The sequence below is a fragment of the Apiotrichum porosum genome (genome assembly GCF_003942205.1).
Source record: "Apiotrichum porosum strain DSM 27194 chromosome Unknown scaffold_1, whole genome shotgun sequence".
Classification (NCBI taxonomy): Eukaryota; Fungi; Basidiomycota; class Tremellomycetes; order Trichosporonales; family Trichosporonaceae; genus Apiotrichum; species Apiotrichum porosum.
The window spans coordinates 127254-140614 of NW_021167108.1; the positions used below are offsets into that span (position 1 = coordinate 127254).

A 13361-nucleotide genomic window follows, 5' to 3' on the forward strand; every position below is an offset into this window, starting at 1 on the left:
AAGGAGAAAGGGGAAAGGTTGCGTTAGTCATCACCCATGCACCGCTCACCAGTGTGCATCTCCTTGTCATGCGCCCGACCTATGCAGTTTCCGAAGCCCGGCGCTCTGCACATGGCATATATAGGAGCACCCGTTGGAGGGTTCTTCCCCCACCGTTCATCATTTGCTCACTTCGCCATGGCAACCACTGCCGACATCTCCTTCCAACGTTTCGCGGAGCGCCTCACCCACATGAGGCTTGATGCCAACACCATCCACAAACACAGCATTCCCAAGTGAGTACGATGGCTACAGTTTGCGATGACTATGCAATGCTTTGATGCTGACGCTCCCTCCAGCCAGCTCCACTGGATCCAATATTCAGATGAAGTCACCTCGTCCCTTCGCGCCCAGATCTCTGTCCGCGGAGACGAGAGCGAATTTGGGTACCAGCAGGCCGCCAACTATGACAGCGCCGACCTCAACATCGTCGACGCTCCTGATGGTCCTTTCGTGGTTCGGCTGGGTGTCACAGTCGGTGAAGTCTCAGTCCGCCGAGCTGCGACCCTGTTCTGGGCGAGTAGGGCAGAGACTCCCATACTCGTTGCTGCTCTGCAACACGTCCACTCCACCATCGACCATCCGCGCCCCTTCCAACAACCAGCCGGGCACCGACTATCTGAGCCTCGCAACCCCCGCCCTCCACGACCTCTTGCAGACAGCCTGTTTGCAGACCCCAGTTCCACGTGACTCCGACTTATCCGTTATCGCTGCGAGGATTGTAAAGCTGTCGGCCGTCAACTCGGCTCGCAGCATTGGTACGCCTAATCGGAAGTACATTGGTACGGCCCAACGCGGCGACATCCTTGGCATCCGGTTCTCGGTGGACATCTATGAGGTGGCCGACCACTTGGAGCCACTGAACCGTCAGAAACCCTACCTTATCCAAGCCATACGCGACTACACCAAGTGAGCGTGAGAGTGGAAAGAAGAAACGTATCATAATATCTTAACTGACGCTCAGTCCCAAACACTCCTTCTATGTTATCTCATCGTACTTCGCGATTTTAGGGGCGTACTGCGTTGGGAGATTCTTGCCGATAGGTAGATTTACCGCGCCAGGCTGGCTATCGGCAAGAATCTCCCAACGCAGTAGGCCCCTAACATCGCGGAAGTCGCGGCGCCCCTCACCGCCGCCATCGAGCCTTGGGGGAACATGCTCGGTGTTGGAAACACCGAGCTTGCCATTCTCTTCCTCCCCCTCGACAACGACCTTCCTGCGTTCAACCTGTTCTCCACACTTGTCGGATCCAACGCCAGCAGTCGCAACCGTGGCAGCCGGGTCCTCAACGCCGCCGCCGCCAGCCAAGATCCTCCATTCGATCGGCTGGCAGTTGCCCCTGATGACTGGGACTTTTGGTGTTGGGGTTTTCAGTCCAACAGCAACTCCAACGACGCGCGGCTGGTGAGTGCGATCGATCAGTTGTGATCAGAACCAAACCGGAACAGTCCCGTCTCTTCCGTGCTGACCATCCCAGGCGCGTCAATACATTGACCAGAAGATGCGCGACCAGTTCCCTGACACCCCCTTCCGCCAGTTTTACGCCTCCAAGCGCACGATTCTCCAACGAACGGCTTCCACGCATCCTTCTGGAGCCTGTCGGCAAGGCGTTGGAGAATTGTGCGCATTGAGGCGTAAACTGGCGGAACGGGGTGTCAGAGAACTCATCGCGCTTCTTCTCATCGGACGAGGCATGGGGGCTGACAAGCTCGGTCCTAGTGTTGTCGCCAGAGAGAAATGAGGCAGACAGGTACATACTTCGGGGTATCGGGGTAGAGGGTGTCGGCCATGTCTGCGAGAGCTAGGCATGTATGCACGTATGTACGACACTGTATGTGCACTGCACCTTCAGATGGACTGTGCAGCATGCGTTTGTCCCCCACGACATACCACGCGCGAACGCGTGACGAAAATGCCCGAAAAATCGCTGCAAATTGTGCAACCGCCACAGTGGACCAACAGCAACCGGCTACACCAGCATCCGATTAGGACCTGGACAGTCGGCTACTACCGATGACGTTCGCGCGTCATGCACACACGCGTATGCCTCGGACGAACGCGTGGTATGCGGCCCCCCGCGTCATATCGGTGATCAGTGGCACACATTCTCAAGAGATGCAGCTGGCGGGTGTTTTCTAAAGAGATGCATGAAACGACAGTCAGGCATCGTCTGCCCGTGTAGATTTTGCAAACGAAAGTGTATAAGAAGAAGAAAGGCGGGTGAGCTCCTCCTGTCGTTCTTTGGGGGAAGTCGTTGCCGTGCAATATGTCATGAGTTGTGAGAGATGGTGGTTGGATCTAACCCAGGTCTACCCAGCGACCTGAGGGGGTGGATGTCGAGTGTGGCGGAGAAGAGATCTGGAGATCGCAGCGGAAGCGCACTCGGTGGTTACAGTCTAGCTTTTCTAGCTTGGTTTCGCGAGGCCCAGGCCCAGGGCTGGTGAAAGTCCTGGACCGGGGTAGCCGTGTATAGCAGGAAATGATGAATCACGAAACTAGGCTGAAAGGGTCGACTGTACTACGCCCAGTCGTTTACTGGTCCTTGCCGTCGACACCCGAGTCGGAAACAACGTCACCCTCGATGACACCGACCTTCTGGGCGACACCCTCCATGTTCTTGTAGAAGGCAATGTCGTGGCCGTCCTCGATGAAGCGGCACTCCCTGAAGATGCGGTAGAACTCGACAAAGACGTTCTTGTCCGAGTGCTTGTAGTGGGGGCCAAGGAAGGCCTTGAGGGCGTTGGTAGCCTCGACACCGTGGTAGTGAGGGATACGCGACGAGGTGTGGTGGGCAACGTGGGTAGAGACGATGCGGTGGAGAATGTACTTCTCAATCCAGCCACCCTCACGGTCGACGGTAGCAAGAGCACCACGGGCAAAAGTCCACTCCTTCTCCGAGTAGTGAGGGAGCTCGGGGTCGGTGTGTTGCAGGAACGTAATTGCCACAAGCCAGTGGTTCACGACGAACGTCAGCACCTGCCGTTTGTGAAGAAGAAAAGAGTCTAGAGGTGTTGGGAGAGGTGCAAATTCAGTTGGAAGGTGGATGGCAGGTGGGTGGCACGGAAGCAAAAGTGCCACTTTCGCCGATCACCCGCCAATCACCCGCCGATCGTTTGCCTTTCTCCACTATTTTGGCCTCATTCTGACTCTCATAGTACTCACCCCAGAGGTAAGGAAGACCGTAAACGAGGGCAACCTCCTTGAAGCCGCGGTTGTAGGTCCAGAAGCCGAGGAGCGAGAACATGATGGCGATACCGAGGTCCGAGATGATAATGTCCCAGTACTGCGAGGTCTTGAAGATGATGGACGAGGGCTGGAAGTGGTTGGTGAACCTGGGGTAGTGCTTCTGGCCCGAGGCGTTGCGGATGAGGTACATGGGCCAGCCGAAGATCTGGTGGAGGAAGAGACCCCAGAGCGAAGCGATGGGGGACTCGCCGAGGGCCTCGTAGAGCTCGGCGCGGCGCCAGGCAGGAACGTTGATACCCTTGTCCTCAGACTCGTGCTTCATGGGCTGGATGCCGAGCTGCGAGCGGGTCTTGGGGACAAAGACCTCGTCGCGGGTAAGGTGGCCGGTGGCAGCGTGGTGGCGGCCGTGCGAGATACGCCACGAGTGGTAGGGGACGAGGAGGAACGAGTGAAGGACCCAGCCGACTGAGTTGTTGATGGTCTTGGAGGGCGAGTAGGCCTGGTGGCCGGCCTCGTGGGCGATAACCCAGATACCGGTGCCGACAAGACCAGCCGAGAAGATGTAAGCCGACCAGAGGGTGAACTGGGCGGCAGCAAAGGCGATCGGCGAGAGGGCACTGCGATAACGTCAGCCCAGGATCGGCAAATGGCACCAAAAATGGGGGTGGAAGGGGGGCATATTTGCCACCGCAAGTGTGGATTTGCGATGCGATCATTAACCGAATTACACAAATGGTCACACAAAAGCGGAAGGAATCCGTCTATCGTGACATGTCGGGAAGCGACTGCGATCACAATTCTCCCACACGGTGCAAACCCAAAAACCACAAATGAAAAACTCACAAGCGACCAAGGAAGGACTCGATGTGGTAGGCGCCGTAGATGAGCGCGCCGAGGAGGATGACATCCTGGACGACGTAGAGCGACGACTTGAAGGCCGAACGCTTGTAGCAGTGAGCCCTGCGTGGGGTGTCAGCTTCACAGCAATCGGGGTGTGTTGGGGCGTGGGCGAGGGCCAGGCTAAAAGGTCCGAGGGTGGTGCAGGTGCATGCTGCGATTCGGACAGAACCGGATGCGACCCTCGCACGCGTGCAGAAACTCACGGGATGGCGTCGAGGAGCTGCTTGATGGTGAAGTTGGGGACGAGGAACCTGTGGGGCGTCAGAACATGGGACTACGGATGGCAGTGCGTCGCGGTGGCGGCGCAGCTGCCAAGTGTGCGATGGGGAGCGCGTTGGAGCGCGGTGCCGTCGCGGTACCACTCACTTCTGGCCCTCGGTGAGCTCAATCTCCTCGGCGGCGATGATGGCGGAGGCCTTGTCAGCCTCGGCCTGGGGCGACACCTGGCGCTGGCGAAGGGTGGACGACATGTTCAATGAAGTCTAGGTAGAGGTGGGAAGGATAGAAGCAACGTGCGCACAGGCGGCGGACGGGATTTTAAAGATTTCGGGGCGGGGGGGAGAAAGAAGCCGGGTCGAGGAGGGGACAGACGTGCCGAGCACAGTACTATCTACAGGCGGGACACGGAGGGGGAGGGAGAGATGTCGACGGGGGGGAGGAGTCGGCGTGAGAAAAGAAGGACGGGGAGAGAAGGATAAGAGAAGGAGCAATGGCCTCTGAGACTGCACCGTATCCTTATACTCGACTAATGGTTGGCCAGGTCAGGACAAGCCGTGGCGTGACGCTCACCGAGCGAGAGAGACCCAAGCATGGTCCACCAGAGTGCCTGGAAAATTGAGCCCCTCCTCCCTGGCACGGCTCCCCACAAGCTCGAATGACCGCATCTCCGTCCGCCGTTGGGGTGGACCTCCCTTGCCGGGAGAGCGGCAAGCGACCGCCCGGGGCGGCTCGGAGAAAGGCGTCTCGCTCGGTGGATCAGTGGCCCGGTGGCATGGGTCAGTAGTGCTGGTGTACCCGTACGCTCGTCGTCTACACCCGGGATGGCGAAGCGGCGCCACAGCGGCCTTTGCACACTGCTGCGTCAGAGCGCCAAGGATAGCGCAGGTCTCCATGCTCCAGGAGGGTAATCGATTCCCCAACGGATCGCGAGAGAGCCACAGAAATATTTACTCCCGCGGGCCCTTTAGGAACAAAGTTCCACCGCGACCCCATACCATGGACTCGGCGTGGGGGTTGGCCGCCGAGACGCACAACGCACACTCAGCTCGGCGGCACACTTGGCACTGTGGGCTTCATCAAACAACCGCAGTATCATACGACGATTTCCTTCCGTCTATTTCCCGGGAGGGTGCCCAAGCTCAGCTCGTGGCAGCTGCAAGGTATTTTGAGCCTCGCCCCAGAGCCCAGATACAAAAGATAAACTTGAATGCGGGGTAGTCGATGGCGCAGTTCTTGTTGAAAATGCCTTCCGTGTCCTCCTGCAGCCAGCTGCCGTCGCTCTGTTGCCGGCTCATGATAAGCTCCATACCGCGCTTAATCGCGTCGGTGGCCGGCGATTTGCCGTAGATGAGTGCCAGCAGCGCCCAGGCAGTCATGACCACTTGTGACTCGTCGTGTTGCTGATACTCCATCGTCACACAGCTCTGTAGGTTGTGTCAGACAGGAAAAAAAGAGAAGACTCTTCTTTTTGCTTCTGGAGCCTGACTCACCATGTACGTTTCACCCCAGCCGCCATCAGCCATCTGCTTGCTGAGCAGGAAGTCACATGCGCGTCGGACACGGTCCGAGTTGGCGCATGATTCTCCCGCAATGCCGAGCGACTCGAGCGCAAACATCGTCGCGTAGGTAAAGCACACGCCCCTGGCACACGTTAGCCACGCGGTGAACAAGCAAATGATTCTTTGCTATCGGGCGGGCCCGGAGCAGTGCGGCCACTTACCAAGAACCGTACCATGATCCGTCGGGACGCTGCACGCTGTGGATCCAGGTGATTGCGCCATCAATGCAGCACCTTGTTCGTCAGCCAAAAGGCGTTCCTTGGACTGTGCCACTTACTCGACTTCGGTGCGGCGGTACGTTGGGTCAATCTTGCTAAAGTACTTGAGGGCACTGAGGGCCGACGTCGAGCACTCGGGGTACATGTAGTCGACCATGATGTTGCCAAACACCTCAGCGGCGTTGAGCCACTCCATCCTGCTTGATCCACGCATGAGCTCATAGGACGCAAACCCTCCCGAGGGATTCTGCATCGAGAGCAAGACGTCGACAGCATCGCGGAGACGCTCAATCGAGACGGGCGGGGGGTTGGGGATAAAGTCGAGCGACTGGAGGGCCATGACACCCTTCATGCCCTCGGCGGTACAGTCACTGACAGTGTACGACTGCTCCGGGGTCGAGAATGGCCAAGCACCCTTGGAAGCATGGCGGTATGCCTTTTTGTACCACTTGGGGTTGTTGCGGATCTGACACTTGTCCAGCCAGTCAAGCATGGCCAACGCCGACTTTCTGTTCTCGCCCTCCTCGGCCAAGCCAGTCTCGACCTCGGCCTGCGCGAGGAATGAAATGTCCCACAGCTGACAACCGTTGGTTCCTGTCATGAACAGACCGTCCTTGGACATCCAGAGGAAGTCGTCAATCTTGGCAAGGTGGAGCTTGAGGGCCTCGCCGTCGCCCTCGGCCGCGAAACGGGCGAGCATGTTGAACGCCTTGGACACGGGGCCCACAGTCTGATACCCCGTGTTCTCGTCCTCGTAGACAATCTGGCGGTATGCCGCCTTGAGACCCGCCTTGCGCATGTTGGGCAAGCAAGGAAGACGCGGCATCTTCTCGTACACCCCCAAGATGAGGTTCAATGCGTCAAACACGGGGTGGTGCGGCGAGTACAGGTCCGCAGGGTTGATGTTGTCCTTTTGGGGAGGCCAGTGGATGGACTCGTACGGCTGGGTGTAGATTTCCTGCAATGTGAGCTAAGCCCAAGTCGAGGCAGCTCACCTGTCGCAACTGCCTTGTGAGGTCGGTGATGGGCATGGTGTAGCGTATGCCCCAGAGGTATGCCATGGGAGTGACTGCGGGGTCAGTATAGCTGTCGTTTTTGTACCAGTAATCCCAGAGCTACTCACAGACCAAACGGACGTGGATCCACCAACGCCAAGGTGCGAACGGCACCCAGTCGGGCAGGAGCCTGTTGCTAGTTAGACCAGCCCAATAGATAATCGTCCAACTAACCATAGCTCTGGTGGAGTCGGGTTGACACCAGCCCAGTCATATGCGCCGAGGATCGAGAGCCACACCTTACCCCAGGTGGGGATACCCAATGCGCCGCCCATTGCGTGAATCTTGGCGCGGATAGCGGGCATGGGACCGTCTTCGGGTCCAACACCCAGGAGACGGAGCATGACATAGTTCATGACAGTGCCAAAGACGGTAGGTGGAGCAGCCGTGTGACTGCGTGGATGAGCTCAGGTCACTTGTCCAAACGTGAACTCACAGACCCCAACCCATCTCGGGGCGCAACTTGTTGAAGAGGTATCGCTTAAGCTCAGCCTTCTTCTCCTCTTGCAGCTTGTATCCGACCGCCTCGAGCGCAATGATGAGACCGGGGGTCAGAAAGAGGGGGCCTGCAATGTCAGCTTGGGGTCCGCGACCTGCAACTACTAGCTTACCTCCATACTCGGTGGCCCAGTGACCGTCCTCGCTCTGGAGCTCGCGGTAGAAGCGGAGACCGTTACGCGCAGCGTCCATTGGCGTCTTGGCCTCAGGCTGTCGCGGGAGTCCCTAGTCATGTCAGCTTCCACTTGGAGTCTTTCCAGCTAGCTGTGCAACGTACAGTTGGGAGGCCCATGGAGTACTTGTCCACGGGCTGTTGCGGCCATGCCTCGCGTTGCGCGGCAGTGGACAGGTAGACCCATTTGTGCTGGCCATGGCTGTCCTCGCCGACCTTGAGGCGCCAGCCGTCCGGGTCGGTGCGGAACGTCTCTGCAAACTTGACACCTAGCTGCGACGGTGCTTTGGACATTGTGGAGTGGCAGGAAGGTGAGATGAGCGCAACGGTGACGAAAGCAACAACAAGGTGGTCGCGAGGTGAGACGATGGGACGTTTCCCCGCAATCGAACCACAGTGCAGTGTGGGGTATGCGTGGAACACAGGCACACATCGGGTAGATGTGAACCGTGAGACGATTGTTGCAAGAGTTGAGTTGTGCATACACCGCCCACCATACGACAATACGAATAGCTACATTACTCTCTACATGGCATTCTTGAGCTCACGCAGCTTGGACATGACCTTGAGCGGCTCGGTCTCTCCAGTGGCCTTCTGGGCCTCGGGTGTGTCCAGGCGCATAAAGACGTTCCACGACTTCTCGTCACCGATCGTCGACTTGCCAGTGGTGCACTTGTCAGTCTGCGCACGGTCGAACAGGCTTGTGGCTTGTCAGCATGCATCTAGGGTAGAGAAGAAAACGACTCACCCCTTGAGAGCGGCATTGGTAGGCTCGATGTGAAGACCAAACTTGGCCGAACCAGTTGTGTACTCGTGACCGTTGAACACGAGGGTGTCGGCGGGCAGGGTGCCGAGCTTGCTCAGAGCGGCGTGCATCTCGCCCGCGTTGCCTAAAGACAGTAGTTAGATCGTGCGTCGTGCATCCATCCGTGATGCAACTCACCCTCAAAGAAACGGCCACAGCCGGCCAGGAACATGGTGTCACTAAACGTCAGCCACCTCTGGGATCTGTGGGACACCATTCTCACCCCGTGAACACGCCGCGCTGGTTCTTGGCCTTGTCCTCTACAAAGAAGCAGATCGAGTCCTGAGTATGGCAGGGAGTCGCGAGGCACCTAGCTGTCAGTAAGAGAACGCACACGGGCCACGTACTTGACGTCAATGCTGCCGAGCTTGAACGCATCCCCATCCTTGACGATGGTGTTTGTGCCAGGAGCCTGGTCAGAGCCGCCGTACGCCGTGATACCGGGGTTGAGCTCCAGCTAGAGGATCAGCACTATCCCGCTGGTTCTCGCTTACGAAACGCTCGTTACCGCCCGAGTGGTCGTGGTGGTGGTGTGTGGTGATGAGCGAGGTGACCTGTTTGCTTCGTCAGCCGCGAGCCCACATTGGTTGGCTTCTGGATGGCAATCCCCACCTTGACACCCTGCTCGGCCGCGGCAGCGTTGATCTTGGTGGCGTCCCATGGGTCCACGACCGCTGCAGTTCCCGTAGCCTCGTCGACGACGAGATACATCCAGTTGTCAGAACGGGCTTGGACAGGAATGACCTGGACTGATTAGCAAGCGGCAGGCAGGCGGACATGTCCGTACCCTCATGTTGGCGCTGGGTGGGTGTGAGTTGAAGCGTCAACGGTGACAGCAGTGTGGCTCACTGAGAAGTAGATGAGAAGAGACGGCTTCCGAGGGTTCGAGATACACGAGCAGTTGCTGAGAGGAGCATGGGACGGCGCTGCAAGCTTGGTGTGGGAGAAGGTGGTTGCGACTGAGCAGAGCGCACCCATGCCTCCTATGCCTGTCGTCACCTACCTCCACCCCGTCTGGCACGGACGGCCCCCTCATATAAAGGACGCGCGCGCCGGCGGAAGCATTTTTACAGGGTGCTAAATCGCTTCCATGTCGGGAACGAGTTGCAGCGGCGCGCGGGGGTGAGGGCCCGATTGTGAGAGCAAGCAGCAAACTCTTGGCTTTTACATCTAACCCCATCCCATGATCAACATCAAGAAGAAGCTCGGGTCTCTGGTCCCAGGAGGAGTGAGTGTGCATTTGTAACCACATTTGGTGGTGCATACATTGCATGTGAACTCGCGAGGCTGATGCTGGCAGACGCGCGACGCGCTTCAGAACGTGCTCACAGTCGAGTGGTCGGGCCACAAGACTGTCCTCGTCGAGGTCCCCGCAGGCGACGAGCGGAGCAACGAGGTCGAGCTGTCTGGATTCACATCTATACGCGACGACGCCGGCGGCTACGACCGACTCGCAGACGATGCCAACGACAACGTCTACGACCCGTACGCGCGCCACATGTCGGGCAACTCGGATCGCAACGGCGCCGGCGCCGATCGGTTCGTGAGGCCACGCATCGAGCGCGGCACAAGCACGCCTTCTGGGTACGGATCGGGTTCTGCGTCTGGATACGCGACTCCGCGCGACGGCGACGACGAGAGCCGCGGCAGCGCGTCGAGGTCAAGGTCGGCGTCAACCACCGCGACACCGGCGTCCTCGTCGTCCTCGGGAGCGCAGCGCCGCTCAAACAACCCCTTTGCCAACCCCTTCTCGCACGAGGACGACTTTGCCGCTGCAGACGTGGGCGGTTACCCGGTCCTGTCGGCGTCGCGTCCGTCCTACTCGCATGCCAAGAGCGACTCTGGTAGTCGCCGCGCGCCGCCGGCGCTGCCCAGCCGCCCCGATTTTGCGTGGGACCACGACCCTGTCCAGTCTCCGACTGGGTCGAGCTCGACTGACAGCTCGAGCCGTGGACCGGCGCGCCTCGAGGACAACAACCCCTTCCGCTAGCTCTGGAAGCACGGACACGGATCACACGGATCACAGATACATCATACTACCGACCTGTTGTAACAGTACCAGCACACTTTTGAAATAGATGAAAGTGTTTTGTTGTGGCCTGTCTGTCCCTGGAGTGCCTACGTCGGCCGACGCGTGGGTGCCGCTATTCAATTGTCGCAGGCTTTTGCAATTGCAAGGCACTTGCACCACTGTCGTCAATGATCACTGACCGAAAACGGTATTATGAAGCCTTCCAAGAACGCTGCGAGGCAGCGCATAATGCAATGACGGTCCATGTCCATGTGGGAGGGAGAGAGAGTATACAAGGCCTACAATGGCCACCGGTCGAGAATAATAATGTAATGTCTACAAAGTGCAAGGAATCGTGTATCCACCTTAGGACGAGCCAATGCCTAGCTGGGCGGGCCCATGTACGGACGGTGACCGTGCGTGGATCCCTCCTTGCCCGCCGACCCTTCGTCGACGTTATCCGTCGGGTGGCCGCCGACGACAATGTGTGTTTCGGGCGCAGGCGTGTCCTCGGGCTTGGCGGGCGGGTCGAGCACCGTCGTCGACGCAGCGAGCCACTGGCCACTCCACATGTTGAAGTTGTACAGCATGACGCGGTGGTTGGGCAGAATCTCGTGGCCGGTGCCGTTAATGTGCACGCCAGCCTTGGACTTGAGCGTGAAATGGACGTGGCCAGGGACAAACTCGAACAGTGTCTGGGTCGCGTCGCCAGAGGCGATTGGAATGTCGCGGTGCACGCCCGTCTTGCTGTCCGGGCCGTTGTGGAACTCGAGGCGAGGCGACTCGATGCCCTTGGGGCAGATGACGACGACGTTGACGTAGTCCTGCGCCCAGTCTGCGTTCTGCGGACGACCGACGGGGTCGTGCTTGACGACAACGTTCTTCGAGTGGGTGCGGTACCACATCCAGACGATAAACTCGTCGTTGACGTGCGGGGTGCCGTCGCGCCAGCGGCGGGCATAGTAGCCGGTCATCTCGCGGAACGCGTCGTGGTTCATGCGGTGCGTCCATGCCGTGCTTCCAGGCTCGGCACCCATAACGGGCCCAATGTTGTGGCTCTCGCCATAGTCGTTCCATGAGATGACCTGGACCATCTCGGGCGCCTTTTCCTTCTTGTACTCCATAATGCCACCCCAGCGGGCAGGGTAGAGAAGGTCGTCGGAGCGGTAGATCCAGTTCTTGTCGAACGCAAACTGCCCAGTCTTACCATAGTGGGTGAAGAAGAGCGGGGAGATGGCGGCCATGTACGGCTTGCCAATGTCGAGGAAGGGAGCGTCGTGGTGGTGACGGATGGGGTGGTTTCCATCGGGCCAAGCCGAGTTCCAAACGAACGAGCCTCCGACCAGCGGGTTGTTCTTAAACTCTTCGGGCGACACGAAGAATCCTGGCCAGAAGAAGATCTGAGCGCGAACAAGACGGTTGACCTCGGCGATGAACCCGGGCCAGCCATTCTTGCCCCACTCGGCGTCCTCGCCGCCAAAGGTGGACAGGATAGGGTGGTGGCCGCGGCGCAGCGCTGCGTGGCTGCTGATGAGCGGAGCAATGTGCATGGCGAGCTTGTGTGCGTCCTCCAGCGTCTTGTGCGGAAGAACGTTCATGTCGAGTGAAAGGAAGAGGCGGACTGGACGCTCGTGACGGCCTGCCTTGTCTATCCGGGTCTCTGCGAGCTTGTATGCCACCCTGGCCTGCTCGAGCTGCCATTCCTCCGGGCCGAGGTTGAGGACCAGTGCGTCGAGCGACGTCTTCTCGGCGTAGTGAAGGGTGCGCGCCCAGTCCGATTCTGTGAAGGGGTACGTGTTACCCAGCTAGCAACGTCAGCTGAGGGTTATGCAGACACAACTCACCATAAAGTGTGCAACCACACGCCTCGGGTGCTTTGCAGAATTATACTTGGACCCGCTCGACCCGGTCGCAATGTCGACCTCGCCGGTACCCGTCACCACCGCCTCTTGCGCCTTGGACGCGGCCATATTGATCTCGAATGCCACTTGGCTGCCGTCTGTGCTGAACTTGGGAGCCTCTGCGCCGTGTTGTTCCCAATGGGCCAGCAAAGAGTACAGCGCGAGTGCGAGGAGTGCGAACGCGATGAACGGCCGGGCAGCTGCTGTCGCGTTGGCAGGTGGTCTTGCTGCTGGCACTGACGCGTGCATGAGAGAGGGGCGGGTGTATGTCGTGGGTGGTGGTAGAACAATGGGTGAACGTACAAGTACAGGTTGTGAGTGTGAGCGAAGAGCACAGTCGCTCGCACTGGCGTGGACTGATCTTCCTGGGGCTTCGCGGTAGCCTGGGCGATGCACAAGGGGGACGCCAATGCCCAGGTCGTCCAGGTCGCCCCCCACGCCCGCTAACGGTAACGCCCGCGCGCGGAATGACGGCAACGACGGGACAGACGCGTTAAGGGATATAAGGGACGCTCGGTGTCTCGCTCAAGCAAGGGCATTAGACTGGCGGCACGGCCATTACCTTTGGCCATTACAAAGAGCATAAGGCTCATTACAAACGCCCCTGCCTGCTGTTACAAAATGCCCCGCGCGCCACGGTGAAACTGGGATCGCAACTGTTACCTCATAGCGTGTTGCCACAAATGAACTGAACGTCTGTCTCCCTGAGGCCTCGCACCACGCATGCCACGCAAGAGCAAGCCGTCCTTGGAGAATGTAATGTGTGCTACTTCGCACACTGCGTACCACTGCGGACG

The 13361-nt window shown here is 58.9% G+C and overlaps 7 protein-coding genes across 7 annotated transcripts; 3 read left to right on the forward strand and 4 right to left on the reverse strand.

The window, feature by feature from the left end:
• Positions 1-177: 177 nt before the first annotated feature.
• On the forward strand, positions 178-952 carry EHS24_000050 (uncharacterized protein; the record flags this gene model as incomplete). Its single annotated transcript, XM_028615892.1, has 3 exons — positions 178-275; positions 339-517; positions 564-952. The coding sequence occupies 3 exons, from the start codon at positions 178-180 to the stop codon at positions 950-952; spliced, it is 666 nt and encodes a 221-aa protein (XP_028479749.1).
• A 243-nt stretch (positions 953-1195) lies between these two features.
• EHS24_000051 (uncharacterized protein) lies at positions 1196-1781 on the forward strand (the record flags this gene model as incomplete). The annotated part of the gene is made up of 3 exons (XM_028615893.1): positions 1196-1444; positions 1518-1660; positions 1760-1781. The coding sequence occupies 3 exons, from the start codon at positions 1196-1198 to the stop codon at positions 1779-1781; spliced, it is 414 nt and encodes a 137-aa protein (XP_028479750.1).
• Positions 1782-2572: 791 nt separating this feature from the next.
• Positions 2573-4596, reverse strand: EHS24_000052 (uncharacterized protein; the record flags this gene model as incomplete). The annotated part of the gene is made up of 5 exons (XM_028615894.1): positions 2573-3042; positions 3203-3843; positions 4070-4186; positions 4330-4377; positions 4493-4596. The coding sequence occupies 5 exons, from the start codon at positions 4594-4596 to the stop codon at positions 2573-2575; spliced, it is 1380 nt and encodes a 459-aa protein (XP_028479751.1).
• Positions 4597-5484: 888 nt separating this feature from the next.
• ERG7 (terpene cyclase) lies at positions 5485-8141 on the reverse strand (the record flags this gene model as incomplete). The annotated part of the gene is made up of 10 exons (XM_028615895.1): positions 5485-5769; positions 5836-5986; positions 6066-6137; positions 6182-7080; positions 7118-7191; positions 7246-7307; positions 7352-7570; positions 7614-7743; positions 7789-7900; positions 7953-8141. The coding sequence occupies 10 exons, from the start codon at positions 8139-8141 to the stop codon at positions 5485-5487; spliced, it is 2193 nt and encodes a 730-aa protein (XP_028479752.1).
• Positions 8142-8372: 231 nt separating this feature from the next.
• Positions 8373-9569, reverse strand: GLO2 (Cytoplasmic glyoxalase II; the record flags this gene model as incomplete). Its single annotated transcript, XM_028615896.1, has 8 exons — positions 8373-8547; positions 8596-8737; positions 8791-8831; positions 8876-8934; positions 8987-9109; positions 9235-9396; positions 9440-9452; positions 9502-9569. The coding sequence occupies 8 exons, from the start codon at positions 9567-9569 to the stop codon at positions 8373-8375; spliced, it is 783 nt and encodes a 260-aa protein (XP_028479753.1).
• Positions 9570-9835: 266 nt separating this feature from the next.
• Positions 9836-10642, forward strand: EHS24_000055 (uncharacterized protein; the record flags this gene model as incomplete). Its single annotated transcript, XM_028615897.1, has 2 exons — positions 9836-9880; positions 9953-10642. The coding sequence occupies 2 exons, from the start codon at positions 9836-9838 to the stop codon at positions 10640-10642; spliced, it is 735 nt and encodes a 244-aa protein (XP_028479754.1).
• A 404-nt stretch (positions 10643-11046) lies between these two features.
• On the reverse strand, positions 11047-12813 carry EHS24_000056 (uncharacterized protein; the record flags this gene model as incomplete). Its single annotated transcript, XM_028615898.1, has 2 exons — positions 11047-12468; positions 12508-12813. 2 exons carry the CDS (start codon positions 12811-12813, stop codon positions 11047-11049), a joined length of 1728 nt encoding a protein of 575 aa, XP_028479755.1.
• Between the last annotated feature and the right edge of the window lie 548 nt (positions 12814-13361).